This window comes from Protobothrops mucrosquamatus, unplaced genomic scaffold (genome assembly GCF_001527695.2).
Source record: "Protobothrops mucrosquamatus isolate PMUCROS unplaced genomic scaffold, P.Mucros_1.0 scaffold3203, whole genome shotgun sequence".
Classification (NCBI taxonomy): Eukaryota; Metazoa; Chordata; class Lepidosauria; order Squamata; family Viperidae; genus Protobothrops; species Protobothrops mucrosquamatus.
This window is the reverse complement of record NW_015389201.1, coordinates 113,989-129,374: the sequence shown is the minus strand read 5'-3', so window position 1 is coordinate 129,374 and position 15,386 is coordinate 113,989. Positions and strand designations below refer to the sequence as shown.

General features: G+C 44.3%; 1 protein-coding gene across 1 annotated transcript in view; it reads right to left on the bottom strand.

Annotated features, from left to right (window-relative positions):
• USP35 (ubiquitin specific peptidase 35) overlaps positions 1 to 9,404 on the bottom strand; it is a gene marked incomplete at its 3' end in the record, with an annotated part of 15,845 nt that extends 6,441 nt beyond the window's left edge. The window contains exons 1-5 of the mRNA XM_015826618.1: positions 8,723 to 9,404; positions 6,611 to 6,743; positions 5,055 to 5,184; positions 3,260 to 3,361; positions 1,701 to 1,859 (exon numbers count right to left, since the gene is read on the bottom strand). Of these exons, the coding sequence (XP_015682104.1) occupies positions 1,701 to 1,859; positions 3,260 to 3,361; positions 5,055 to 5,184; positions 6,611 to 6,743; positions 8,723 to 9,404 (1,206 nt within the window). The remainder of the gene's footprint in view (positions 1 to 1,700; positions 1,860 to 3,259; positions 3,362 to 5,054; positions 5,185 to 6,610; positions 6,744 to 8,722) is intronic.
• Positions 9,405 to 15,386: the final 5,982 nt, after the last annotated feature.

Below are 15,386 nucleotides of genomic sequence, written 5' to 3'. Positions count from 1 at the left end.
AGAAAGGAAGAGGGAGAGAGAAAGAGGGAGAGGGGGAGAGGGAGAGAGCAAGAGGTGGGGTGAGAAAGGAAGAGGGAGAAGGAGAGGGTGTGTGTGGGAGAGAGAGTGGGAGAGGGAGAGGCGACAGAAAGGGAGAGGGAGACAGGGAGAGGGTGGGGTGGGGGAAAGAGAGGGAGAGGGAGAGAGAAAGGGAGAGCGGTAGAGAGAGGGAGAAGGTGGAGAGAGAGGGGGGAGAGTGAGAGAGAGGGGGAGAGCAAGAGGGTGGGGGGAGAAAGGAAGAGGGAGAAGGAGAGAGGGTGTGTGTTGGAGAGAGAGAGCAGGAGAGGGAGAGAGAAAGAGGGAGAGGGGGAGAGAGGGAGAATTAGCAGACCATTGCTCTCTACGTCATTTTATCGAACCTATGTGCACCCTGGTATTCTGTTGACAAATGCTGTAAACATCTGTTGCCTATCCATTAGCCCTTTGAGGTAGTCCAGACAAGAAGCCCTACCACGAATAATGGGGGAATCAGTTTGGTTTAGTGATGGTCTAGTCACCAGGAGATGGTGAGTTCTAGTACGGCCTTAGGCATGAAAGCCAGCTGGGCAATATTGGACCAATCACCAGGAGACGGTAAGTTCTAGTCTCGCTTTAGACATGAAAGTTGGCTGAGATTACTCTGGGCCCATCATCAGGAGACTGCCTTAGGGACGAAAGTCAGCTGGCTGACGTTTGGGCAATCACCAGGAGACAGTGAATTCTAGTACCGCCTTAGGCCAGAAAGCCATCTCGGTGACTTTAGGCCAGTCATTTTTCTTCAGCCCAGCCCACCTCACAAGATTGTTTTTGTGAGGAAAAGAGGAGGAGGAAGGAGTATTATGTATGCTCCCCGCCTTGAGTGAAAAAGAATAAAGGCGGATACAGATAAATAAATATAATTTTAAAATAATTTTAAAAGAAACATCTTAATAAACCTATCCAGGTCCAAGAAAGCTTTAAAGCAGGGGTCTTCAAACTTGGCCCTTTTATGACTTGTGGACTTCAACTCCCAGAATTCCTCAGCCAGGCACACTGGCTCAGGAATTCTGGGAGTTGAAGTCCATATGTCATGAAGGGGCCACAGTTCCCCCATGTTGGCTGAGGAATTCTGGGAGTTGAAATCTACAAGTCATAAAAGGGCCATAGTTCCCCCATGCTGGCTGAGGAATTCTGGGAGTTGAAGTCCACGAGTCATAAAAGGGCCATAGTTCCCCCATGCTGGCTGAGGAATTCTGGGAGTTGAAGTCCACAAGTCATGAAGGGGCCACAGTTCCCCCATGTTGGCTGAGGAATTCTGGGAATTGAAGTCCACAAGTCATGAAGGGGCCACAGTTCCATGTTGGCTGAGGAATTCTGGGAGTTGAAGTTCACAAGTCATAAAAGGGCCATAGTTCCCCCATGCTGGCTGAGGAATTCTGGGAGTTGAAGTCCACAAGTCATGAAGGGGCCACAGTTCCCCCATGTTGGCTGAGGAATTCTGGGAGTTGAAGTCCACAAGTCATAAAAGGACCAAATTTGAAGACCCCTGCTTTAAAGCTAAGGTTCTGATTCCAATCCGGACCAATTCTGGCTAAGATTTAGACTTTGTCGCTACAGGCAAAATAATCTTGGTTTCAATTTGCAGGGGTTTTACCTCATCCCCTCTAACGGTTACCTGAGGTGCATTAAAGGAGCAGGCTTACTTTTATGGCTTCCACCAGAGGTTCGTAGAGATCTGGAAATCCCGAGAAGCAGAAAAACATGCAGTGGATCAATTCGGCCAGCTGATCCAAACACCGGGATGCCGAATTGGAATTCTCCTTTTGAAGGGCAGCCACCACTCTGGGAATATGTGGCAGAAGCTGTCAGAGGAAATAAAATATTGAGAGGCATCAAGGAATGGAATGGGTACCCAAGGAAAAGGGTGAGCAAATGGCGAAGGGTGAAAAACAAGGCAATCCAGAGATCTAACTGCAATAAATATCGCAGGATCCAGTCTGGGTCGGTCTTCCGAGTTTTTGGATTCATGTTGAAACCCTCCCTTAGGGAATTAGACAGACTTGCATCTGTGATTTTTCCTGCCTAGGTGTAAAACCTTGCTTTTCTCCACATTAGATAACCTTTATTGTCATTTTATTTTTCCTGTGGGCACAATGGCACACATTAAAAATGAAATTTAGTTGCTTCCTCTCCAAGTGTACAAAGACACAACACACGCTTAAAAGATACTATATACAACATATGTATAGACCAGAGGTAGGCAACCTTGGCTCTTTTATGACTTGTGGACTTCAACTCCCAGAATTCCTGAGCCAGCCATGCTGAGGGGAAAGGGAGAGGTTTCCAAGCTGAGCCATGCTGGCTCAGGAATTCTGGGAGTTGAAGTCCATGAGTCATAAAAGAGCCAAGGTTGCCTACCTCTGGTTTAGACCTACACCCTTACATATAAGGAACGGTTGCTGGAATTGGGAATGTCTAGTTTAATGAAGAGAAAGACAAAGGGGTGACATGATAGCAGTCTTCCAATATCTCAGGGGCTGCCCCAAAGAAGAGGGAGTCAAGCTGTTCTCCAAAGCACCTGAAGGCAGGACAAGAAGCAACGGGTGGAAACTCATCAAGGAGAGAAGCAACCTAGAACTCAGTAGAAACTTCCTGACAGAACAATTAATCAGTGGAACAACCTGCCTCCAGAAGCGGTGAATGCTCCAACACTGGAAGTTTTTAAGAAGAGACTGGGTAGCCATTTGTCTGAAATGGTGTAGGGTTTCCTGCCTGAGCAGGGGGTTGGACTCGATGACCTCCAAGGTCCCTTCCAACTTTATTGTTGTTGTTATTATTATTATTATTATTATTATTATTATTATTATTATTATTATTAAGGGTCATTGCACAGTCAGCCAGATGTTCAGACTGGATTTGGCATTTTGTCTACCTATCGAGTATTATTATTATTATTATTATTATTATTATTATTGTTGTTGTTGTTGTTGTTGTTGTTGTTGTTATTGTTATTATTGTTGTTGTTGTTGTTGTTGTTGTTGTTGTTATTAAGTAACATATAAATATTGATCATTAAAATTCAGGTTGTTGGATAGGGCCCGTTGTTCAAGCCTTGTCAAGATCTTTTTGGAACCTGAGCTTCTTCTGCAACATTATCCTGGGACAGGCATATTGGCTTTCATTCTCGATAAATATCCATATAAGCCGGCCAGAGACCCAAAGCAATACACGACTGATTGAAACAGGGATTCATTTCCTTTACCAGGTGAAATGCTTCGTGAGAGTGTTGGAAACTCAGCAGCATGTAACGCAGAATAGAGACAGCCCCCTCTCTCAGTATAGGGTAGAGCAGCTTGGAAAACACCTGAAAAAACAGCAAAATAAAGATTTAAGGGAAGTAGATCGGCAGAATCAGGATAAACACAATTCCTACAGCATCATCTCCGGCCTGATAAGAGATGCTGTGCAAGACCGGGACTGGAGTCTGGAGAATGTAAAGCATGAAAGCCGTCTGGGTAATTTTGGGCCAATCACCAGGAGACGGTGAGTTCTAGTCCCGCCTTAGGTATGAAAACCTGCTGAGTGACTTTGGGCCAATCACCAGGAGACGGTGAGTTCTAGTCCCGCCTTAGGCAGGAAAAGTGGCTGGGTGACTTTAGGCCAATCACTATGAGACGGCGAGTTCTAGTCCCTCCTTAGGCATGAAAGCCAGCTGGGTGACTTTGGGCCAATCACCAGGAGACTCTGAGTTCTAGTCCCGCCTTAGGCATGAAAGCCAGCTGGGTGACTTTGAGCCAGTCCCTCTCTCTCAGCCCAACCCACCTCGCAGGGTTTTTATTATGGAGAAAATAGTGGAGGAAGGAGTATGAGATAAGTTCATCACCTTGAGTTATTTATAAAAATGATCAAGGCAGGATACAAGTAGCAAAGCCAAACTAGTTAAAAATCACAGCAGTATTATTAGTGTCACCCAGTGGATCCCAACCGTTCACTCACTGTTGGGTGGGATTCATACCAAAGACTCCGTGGAATTTGCCTTGAATCCAGAAAAAGTTCGATACTTATGATCTGAAGTGGGGAAATCGGCTTTGCTGATCTTTTGGGATTCTCGTTTACAGCATTTCCTGCCTGAGCAGGGGGTTGGACTAGATGACCTCCAAGGTCCCTTCCATTATTATTATTATTATTATTATTATTATTATTATTATTATTATTATTATTATTACATCAATGGTCAGGTAAACAAAGGAGTTTTCTAGGGGAATTTGCTGATGACTTACCTACAAAAAAAACTAATCAAGGGGAGAAGAAACCTAGAACTAAGGAGAAACTTCCTGACAGTGAGAACAATTAACCAGTGGAACAACCTGCCTCCAGAAGTGGTGAATGCTCCAACACTGGAAGTTTTTAAGAAGAGACTGGACAGCCATTTTGTCTAAAATGGTATAGGGTTTCCTGCCTGAGCAGGGGGTTGGAGTAGATGACCTCCAAGGTCCCTTCCAACTTTACTACTACTACTACTACTACTACTACTACTACTACTACTACTACTATTATTATTATTATTATAAATCCTGGCTGTATTCCAGTTAAAAATACCTTAATATTTTTACTGTAAGGGTTAGCAGAAACCCCAAAACAACAACGCAGAGATGGCCAGAATAAGTACATCGCTAGTCAAAGATAGGCTGGGGGTGGGGCTCAGCCTTGGGGGGGGGGTGTAAACCAGGATAAGAAACACAACTACAGGTAGTCCTTGACGTACAACCACCACTGAGCCCAACAACTCTATTACTAAGCAAGGCAGTTGTTGACTTCAGAGATGCTGCAACGGTCGTAACTGTGAAAAACAGTCCCGCGACACTGTTTTTAATGCCGTCGTAACTTTGAACGGTCACTAAATGAAGGGTTATAAGTTGAGGACTTATACCAGTGCAGTATAGCGCATGGAGCGTTGTCACAGAGACACGGGCCCAGAAACAAAATTGTGATTTTTTTCATTGGTCTCCCTCCTTGACAACACAATAGGGTAAAGACATAGGAAGGATCAAACCGACTCGCTCAATTTTGGAAAGCGTGACTTCCATCAGGATGCTGAACTTCTTCACTGCCGCCAAGTTCTTCAGCAAGGCGATGATCCATTTGTCCAAGTTCTTCCCCAGGGGCCAGGAGACCCATTCAATCATCCTGCAGGGAGAAAGATGGAGAGAGAGAGAGAGAGAGTTGAATCAGCCCAAGCCAGCTTCAGAGAGGCAGATTCAGACATGGAGCCATTCCCGAGATCCTGAAGAACGATGGGAACTGAGAAGAAATCCTATCTAATGCATATGTGAGGAGGGTGGAGGAGGAGGGAGAGGAAGAGGAAAAGGAGAAGGAGGAGGAGGAGGAGGAGGAGGAGGAGAGAAGGGAGAGGGAGGAGGAGGAGGAAGAAGAGGAAGAGGAAAAGGAAAGGAGGAGGAGGAGGAAGAGAAGGACGATGGGAGGAGGAGGGAGAAGAGAAAAAGGCGGAGGAGGAGGAGGAGGAGGAGGAGAAGAAGAGGAGGAGGAGAAGGAGGGAGAGGAAGAGAAAAAGGAGGAGGAGGAGGAGGGAGAAGGGGAGGAGGAGGAGGAGGGAGAAGGAGAGGAGGAGGAGGGGAAAGAGAAGGAGGAGTTGGAGGAAGAGGAAGAGGAGGAGGAGGGGAGGAGGAGGGAGAGGAAGAGAAAAAGGAGGAGGAGGAGGAAGAGGAGGAGGAGAAAGAGAAAGAGAAAGAGAAGAAGGATGGGCTCTAACACACATCTGAACACGGGTGCAGAGAAGAGCAACAAAGATGATTAGGGGACTGGAGGCTAAAACATATAAGGAAAGGCTGCTGGAATTGGGTATGTCTAGTTTAATGACATACTCTGGAATGAACTACCCCCCGAGATCCGGATGATTCCGGATCTCCTTACTTTCCGCCGCGCCCTCTTCTGTACCGAAAAAGTCGTTCGCCCGGACTGGATCCCTCCTAAAATCCGTCCCTATTAAAATTTTCATAAAATTAACCTTTGTGTCGAACATTATAAACCAAAATTAAGCCGAAAATAGCCCCAAATAAAAGTGTATTTTTGTATTTTTGTATTTTGTAATTTTTTTGTATTTTGTGTATATTATTTGTTTTTAATATTGCTGTGAACCGCCCTGAGTCCTATGGGAGAAGGGCGGTATACAAATTAAAATAATAAATAAATAAATAAATAAATGAAGAGAAGGACGAGGGGGGATATGAGAGCAGCGTTCCAGTATCTCAGGGGCTGCCCCAAAGAAGAGGGAGTCAAGCTATTCTCCAAAGCGCCTGAAGGCAGGACAAGAAGCAACGGATGGAAACTCATCAAGGAGAGAAGCAACCTAGAACTAAGGAGAAACTTCCTAACAGTGAAAACAATTAATCAGTGGAAAGGCTGTGGGTACTCCATCCTTGGAGGTTTTTAAGAAGACAACTATTTGTGTGAAATGGAATAGGGGGTTGGACTAGAAGACCTCCAAGGTCCCTTCCAACTTTGTTATTCTGTTATTCTGAGTCTGAAGACTTAAATCTCTGGTCCCGGTGACCAACCCAGATTGGATCACTAGTGACTTTCTATTTCTCCTCACCTTCCAATCGCGGTCATCATCTGAAGGTCAGTGATGCTGTCGTCGTTGGTGAGGTTTCTTAGGATGCCATCCATCAGCTCCAGCGGAACGTACTGGACCACGCTGGCTAAGGCAATCGAGGGATCCTGGTCTTCTGCAAAACATTAGCAGGGACAGGCAAACCACTTGGAAGTTGAAACTTCGCGAACCGCAAGCATAGTTTTTCTCGGGGTTTTGCCCACTGAGAATCATTAAGACACAGGCAAGTCACAAATTGTACCTTAGGACGGTTTAAGAAGCTACGGCAGGGGTCCCCAACCCCCGGGCCGTGGACCAATACCGGTCCGCGGCATGCCAGCAACCGGTCCGCACAAACAAAGCCCCATTCGCGAGATGCAGGCAACACACAAAACCACGCACCCTCCGGTCCACGGAAAAATCTCTCTCCACGGAACCGGTCCCTGGTGCCCAAAAGGTTGGGGACCTCTGACCTAAGGGACAGGGTGGCTGTAGGCAGATAGTCCTTGACTTATAACCATAACTGAGCTCGCAATTTCAATTATAAGCTCCTATGTCATAAAGCCACCAGATGATCACGCCTGATTTTACGGCCATTTTTGCTCAAGCAGGAGACCCTATACCAGGGGTCCCCAACCTGTGTGGGCCACAGCCCACTACCGGGCTGTGGCCTACTGGCCACCGGGCCGCATGCGTGGCTGGTCGGCGTACATGTGTGCGCGCACAGCCCCACTCATGCGAGCGTCGCCACACACGAGCGTTGTGGGCGTTCGCAGTCCTGCTCACGCGAGCAACAGGCATTTGTGCGTGAGCATAAGTGTGCACACGCGTTTACCCCTCCCAAAACCATCCTTTCTTCTTTCTCCCGTCCTCCCTCTACTCCAGGCCGTCAACCCCGAAAGGTTGGGGAACCCTGCCCTGTACTCTGTTCTGGGCCCAGTGCTCTTCTTGTAGAAGTAGTTGCTAGACCTGCTCCCCTATCTACCCCTTGAGTAGTTTAAACGTCTGCTGTGGTTCGACCGTCCTTATCGGTTGTGAGGTCTTCTGTCCGAATCCTATGTCCTCCTAGACCTGTCTGAACTTGTGACCCGCGATAGATTGTTTTACTTTAAGTTACCACTTAAAAGTAAGGTTCTACATTTAGGCAGGAAAAAACAAATTTACAGGTATAGTATAGGGGGTACCTTGCTCAATAGTAGTAACTGTGAGAGGGACCTCGGAGTCCTAGTGGACAATCACTTAAATAGGAGCCAGCCGTGTGCTGCAGCTGCCAAAAAGGCCAACACAGTGCTGGGCTGCATTAACAGAGGGATAGAATCAAGATCACGTGAAGTGTTAATACCACTTTACAATGCCTTGGTAAGGCCACACTTGGAATATGGCATCCAGTTTTGGTCACCACGATGTAAAAAAGACGTTGAGACTCTAGGAAGAGTACAGAGAAGAGCAACAAAGATGATTAGGGGACTGGAGGCCAAAGCATATAAGGAAATGCTGCTGGAATTGGGCATGTCTAGTTTAACGAAGAGAAGGACGAGGGGGGACATGATAGCAGTCTTCCAATATCTCAGGGGCTGCCACAGAGAAGAGGGAGTCAAGCTATTTTCCAAGGTGCCTGAAGGCAGGACAAGAAGCAACAGATGAAAACGAATCAAGGAGTGAAGCAACCTAGAACTAAGGAGAAACTTCCTGACAGTTAGAACAATTAACCAGTGGAACAACCTGCCTCCAGAAGAGGTGAAAGCTCCAACACTGGAAGTTTTTAAGAAGAGACTGGACAGCCATTTGTCTGAAATGGTATAGGGTTTCCTGCCTGAATAGGGGGTTGGACTAGATGACCTCCAAGGTCCCTTCCAACATCATCATCATCATCATCATCATCATCATCATCATCATCATCATCATCATCATCATCATCATCATCATCATTATTATTATTATTATTATTATTATTATTATTTCAGACAAATGGCTCTCCAATCTCCAGCGTTGGGGCCCCCATAATTTCTGGAGTCAAGTCATTCCACTGATTTTGGTTTCCCTTGCGGTCGTAAGCTGAGGATTACCTGTAAAGCATTATCTCAAACCAATGTATATAAAGACACCCCTCCCTACCTATTGTCGATATGATGGTGAAGAGTTCCTTCAGAGAAGGGAGGATGGAGGTCATCTGAGTTTTCCAGATTTTCTGCAGCAAAAGGGTGACTTGGATCACCTGGTCCAAAAATTCCATAATGGCGTCTTCCCGTCCTGAGCTGGTATGGAATTGCCCGATGCACCGTATCAGTTGTTGGCAAAAAAGGGTTTGGCGTTTGCCGGTGGGCACGCACAGCGGGTAGTGAGATAAGAGCTTACTGATCTTCACACATTGCTTCAGGCCCGGCCTCTCACAGATCTTCCGTAGGACTTCTGTCCTCAGTAGACTGAAGACGTCGTTGGCCGAAGGGCCGTCCATCACGAAGGGCAATCCGAGATGGATGTAATCAAAGATGTACACGCTTCTCTTCCCGAGAGGTCCATAGCCTTCCTGGAGGAGATTTAAGAGGAACTGAGCGTTGAAGAATTCTTCAAAGGCCTCTTGGTGGTAAAGTCCACAGACTTCCAGGATCTCCTTGCCCACGGACCTCTTGAATTTGGTATCGCCCAAGAGAAAGAGTTTGGTGGAAAGTTCCAGCATTGACCAACACTGTTCGGTGTCCATGGTCCTCTTCAAAGCCTCTATGATACGTCTCACCAGACCTTGTTTCATGTGATCAGGGTAGGAAGAGGCCAGGATGGCTTCCAGAATTTTATCCATGTTGGCTTCTTGGATGTCCTCAAAGAAGATCAGACATCTTCATCCCCTCCTGCCTGGAATGGAGATATTGGGTTACACATAATTATAATGACAGTATATAAATAAGAGAAAAAGAAGTCCCAAGGAGTCCCAATATTTTTGGAGGGTCTACATCCAACCATTACAAAAACAAAAATGATCAAATCTGGACAATTTCCATCTATTGCTTCCTGTTCTGTCTTTAGGTGCTTTGGAGAATAAGTTGACCCCCTTTTCTTTGGGGCAGTCGCTCGAATATTGGAAGACTGCCAATTTTGTTTGCAAGCAAACAACCTGTTGTCCTTATGCTCTAAGAATTTGTATGTTCTCACATGGACAATCACTTAAATATGAGCCAGCTGTGTGCTGCAGCTGCCAAAAATAGTAATGCAATCCCAGGCTGCATCAACAGAGGGATAGAATCAAGATCAAATGAATTACTAATACCACTTTACAATGCATCCACTTTTGGTCACCAAAATATTAAAAAGATGTTGAGACTCTAGAAAGAGTGCAGAGAAGAGCAACAAAGATGATGAGGGGACTGGAGACTAAAACATATGAAGAACATTTTCAGGAACTAGGTATGTCTAGTGAAAAGAAGGACAAAGGGGTGACATGATAGCAGTCTTCCAATATTTGAGGGGCTGCCCCAAAGAAGAGGGGGTCAAGCTATTCTCCAAAGCGCCTGAAGGCCGGACAAGAAGCAATGGGTGGAAACTAACCAAGGAGAGAAGCAACCTAGAACTAAGGAGAAATTTCCTGACAGTGAGAACAATTAATCAGTGGAACAACCTGCCTCCAGAAGCGGTGAATGCTCCAACACTGGAGGCTTTTAACAAGGGATTAGACAGCCTGGGATGGTACCTATAGGGTCTCCTGCAGGGGGTTGGACTAGAAGATCTCCAAGGTCCCTTCCAGCTCTCTTATTCTATTATTCTGAGATATTTTTTGGAAGTAGAATCTGCACAAAACTAACCCTTTCTTTTGAAGCGTACCATCTTCTGACGTTCTTTCTCACTCCGCGCACAAGCAGACAGAGTTAAAACGATGTGGTTCAAGAGACACACATATACGTGTGTGTGTGTGTGTGTGTGTGTGTGTGTGTGTGTGTACTCAGGAGGAGAGATGTTCTGCATCATTGTGCAACACTGCTTGCCTGTGCCAAGATTTACTGGCACTCTGTGGGCACGAATAAAGCCCGTGCCCTTTGCAATTCAATTAGACAAAAAGATACGGGTGGTGACTAATTAACAGAAAGTGGCAGGTAATTAAGCCACTGAAAAATAACGCTTGCCTTCCCCTAGAACAGATCAGAATAAAACTCCCTCGTTCAAAGGGCTTTTATGCTATCTGCAAAGCTGAGAATACAATAAATCCTTTCTTCTCAGTATCTCCAAAATAAGCTTAGCTACATTTCTAGCACGGCAAGCCGGAAAGTTTCATTATATTCTTAAATTCTGACTGAAAAAATTCCTTTTAAGTTTCTGGAGCTTGTTGCTCTCTGTTCCTATTTTTCCTGTCTTGTTCTCTCCATTCCTGTCCTGGCAGTATCGGCAGTCCTCAGCTTACGACCACAACGGAGCCCCACATTTTTTGTTGTTAAGTGAGACCTTGGGGCAGTCAGCTTTGCCCCATCTTACGACTTTCCTTGCCACTGTTGTTAAGTGAATCACTGCACTTGCTAAATTAGTAACATGGTTGTTAAGTGAATCTGACTTCTCCATGGACTTTGAGGGCGCAAAAGGGGATCACGTGATCCCGGGACATTGCAATCGTCGTGGCCAAGCATCCGAATTTGGATCACGTGACTATGGGGACGCTGCGACGGTCGTAAGGGTGAAAAAACAGTCACAAGTCCCCTTTTACAGTGTCATTGTAACTTTCCACGGTCACAACTCTGCTAAATAAGATAAAAGTAAAATTTTAAAAAATTGAAATACTATTTTTCTGTTTTTTTTTAAAGGTCCTAAAAAATCAGGTGTGTCTGACATTAACAACCGTTTGGCTTAGCAAGGGAAATTCTGGCCCCAATTGAAGTCATAAATCAAGGATTTATCTGGAGTGGATTACAATCCAAGGAAAAGCAAAATATTTCCTGATGGTAGAAATGCTTTTTTCTTTTGCTTAGATATTCTGTGTTTTCTCCGGAGATTTTGTGTTTGTGTGTGTGTGTGTCCTTTCACCTCCTTGAAAGCTTGGGGCCTGGGGCATAAAAAAAAAGGAGCAAGGGGGGGGGGGGAAAATTCCACTGACCTTGTTGTCTATCAACCCAAAGAACTGCCTCGTTGTCTTTTTCCACAGTCCACCGGACATCGTAACTCACTAAGAAATTCAAGACCTCGGAAACTTTCTGATGCTGCAATATTTGAACCAAACGGGTTAGCCAACCTGAAAAGGTGTGTCTGTAAGGTTTCTTTGACAGCTCTTGGGTTTCCTACATGGGGAAAAATCCCCTGCTTGCTCTTAGACGCCCAAGGACTGCTATTCAGTCCTTCCTGGAAGAAAACCAGAAGATAGAATAATAGGCTTGGAAGGGACCTTGGAGGTCTTCTAGTCCAACCCCCTGCACAAACAGATTCCAGACAAGTGGCTGTCCAATCTCTCCTTAAAAACTTCCAGTATTCTGGGTTGCTTCTCTCCTTGATTAGTTTCCATCTGTTGCTGGTTCTCCTGCTTTCAGGTGCTTTGGAGGATAGGTTGATCCCCTCTTCTTCGTGGCAGCGCCTCAAATATTGGAAGGCTGCTATCATGTCACTGTTAGTCCTTTTTATTAAACTGGACATATCCAATTCCTGCAACTGTTCTTCATACAGTATGTTTTAGCCTCCAGTCCTCACTCTATCTAATATCTAATATCTATCTATCTCTCTATCTCTATCACATCTAATTTATCTATTTCTATCTCTCTCTCTCTCTCTCTCTCTCTCTCTCTATCTATCTATCTATCTATCTATCTATCTATCTATCTATCTCTATCTATCTATCTATCTATCTATCTATCACATCTATCTAATTTATCTATCTCTATCTATCTATCTATCTATCTATCTATCTATCTATCTATCTATCTATCTATCTATCTATCTATCTATCATCTACCTACCTAGCTATTGATCTAATGATCTATTGATTTGTTGTCTGAGATGGTATAAGACAGGTTCTCCTGCTTGAGCAGGAGGCTGGACTAGAAGACCTCCAATGTCCCTTCCAGCTCTGTTATTCTATTCTATTCTATTCTATTCTATTCTATTCTATTCTATTCTATTCTATTCTATTCCATGACTTGTGGACTTCAACTCCCAGAATTCCTGAGCCAGCATGAGGGAAACTTTGGCTCCTTTATGACTTGCAGACTTCAACTCCCAGAATTCCTGAGCCAGCATGAGGGAAACTTTGGCCCCTTCATGACTTGTGGACTTCAACTCCCAGAATTCCTGAGCCAGCATGAGGGAAACTTTGGCCCCTTCATGACTTGTGGACTTCAACTCCCAGAATTCCTGAGCCAGCATGAGTGAAACTTTGGCCCCTTCATGACTCGTGGACTTCAACTCCCAGAATTCCTGAGCCAGCATGGCTCAGCTTGGAAACCTCTCCCTTTCCCCTCAGCGTGGCTGGCTCAGGAACACTGGGAGTTGAAGTCCACGAGTCATAAAAGAGCCAAGGTTGCCTACCCCTGCCCTTGGGGATGCTGCAGCGGTCGTAAGTGTGAAGAACAGTCATAAGTCACTTTTCCAATGTCGTCATAACTTTTAACGGTCACTAAACGAAGTGCTGAAATTCGAGAACTACCCATACCTGAAGAGCCATTCCCTGGGATGAACCTTCTGCTTAATTCAAGTATTCACGACTCTTTCGGGGTCCTGGGTGATTTCAGCCCTTTTTTATTTTCTAAGAAAGGTTACAGGATCCATTGGGAGCACGGAGTTATTTTTGGAAATAAAAGAGTATGCTTAAGTCCTGATAGATTGTGCCTTTATTTTTAGCATGCTTTATTCAATCTCACTCAGCATGAACAAAAAAGGCCAAACTGTTCTTTAGGACTGCATGGAAGAGAGGGAGGATAAGGTCATGCAAAATTCTGTTTTTTCTGCTTTTCTGCCTCCAGAAGCCGTGAATGCTCCAACACTGGAAGTTTTTAAGAAGAGACTGGACAGCCATTTGTCTGAAATGGTAGAGGGTTTCCTGCCTGAGCAGGGTGTTGGACTAGATGACCTCCAAGGTCCCTTCCAACTTTATTATTATTATTATTATTATTATTATTATTATTATTATTATTATTATTATTATTATTATTATTATTATTATTATGGATCATCGCACAGTCAGCCAGATGTTGACTGGATTTGGCATTTTGTCTAGCTATCGAGTCCTTACCAAGGACCTGGGATAGGCAGATGTGGATGTTTGATGGTATTACAAATATCGTCGCAGGATGGAAGCAGTTCCTAGTAAGGCCACCTTTTGCAATTGACTAATGGCAAATTTGTCAATGCCAATGGTGTTCAAGTGGTGCTCCAGTTGTTTTGGGATTGCACCCAAGGTGCCTATTACTATTGGTAATACCCTTGCTTGCTTTTGCCACAATCTTTCTATTTCTATTTGTAGGTCTTTGTATTTTGTTATCTTCTCCAGTTCTTTCTTGTCTATTCTGCTGTCTTCATGTACTGCCACGTCCACTATCCAGACTTTTTTGTCTCTCTTATCGACAATTGTTAAGTCCGGGGTGTTATGTTGCAGTTGCTTGTCTGTTTGAATTCTGAAGTCCCAGAGCAGTTTAATTTTATCATTTTCTATGACTTTCTCTATTTTATGATCCCACCAGCTCTTGCTTATAGGCAAATGATGATATTATTATTATTATTATTATTATTATTATTATTATTATTATTATTATTATTATTATTATTATTATTATTATTATTATTATTAGAAGAAGAAGAAGAACTTTGCAAGATAGAATTTTCCATGAACCTTAGTTTGCTATCCCATATTAATTTTTACAATTAATTATCTTTCCCACAACAACACGGTGGTTTGGACCAAGAGAATGCGACTGTTTTATCCACATTTACAGAAGCCATCATTTATTTTATTTTTATAATAAAATAACAATTTATTTATTAAGTAGGTAAAAATAATAAGCCATAATTTAACATAACTGGTGATATGAACTATGATGCTGTCGACCCTCTTAACAAATGACAATGAATAACATGGTAAAAAGAACTTTCTTGGTTAAGGTTCTGAGTTAGAATTCTGGCTAACCTACCTAGCAAGGTTGTTGTTCGGGGAGGAAAAATAGAACAAGGGGGTGCTATATATGCTATCCTTGAGGACATATACATGAAAGTTGCAATATAAATCTCACAAATCAATAAAAAGAAAGACTTTTTAATTAGATACTTTTAGATACTTCTATTAGTATCTAATAATCTATTAGGTATTTTTATTAGATACTATTAGATACTTTATTATTGTTTTATTATTTATTCAGATACTTCTAAACCAAACTAGAGAGGCAGTTTGGTCTAGGCATGAAAGCCAGCTGGGTGACTTTGGGCCAATCAGCAGGAGACTCTGAGTTCTAGTCCCACCTTAGCCATGAAAGCCAGCTGGGTGGTTTTGAGCCAATCAGCAGGAGACTGAGAGTTCTAGTCCCGCCTTAGCCATGAAAGCCAGCTGGGTGACTCTGGTCCAATCAGCAGGAGACTGTGAGTTCTAGACTCAGACCCTCCGGCCCGGGACCTTCGGCTGATGCTATATAATGCCAGGTCCGTGGTAAATAAGGCCCCCCTCATACAGGATCTTATTCTGGAGGGGGGCGCGGACCTGGCAGGTATTACTGAGACCTGGCTGGGCGTAGAGGGTGGTGTTCCACTAGTAGACATCTGCCCGCCAGGTTTTCAGGCATTCCATCAGCCAAGGACCCGGGGTAGGGGCGGGGGGGTAGCGGCCATTATA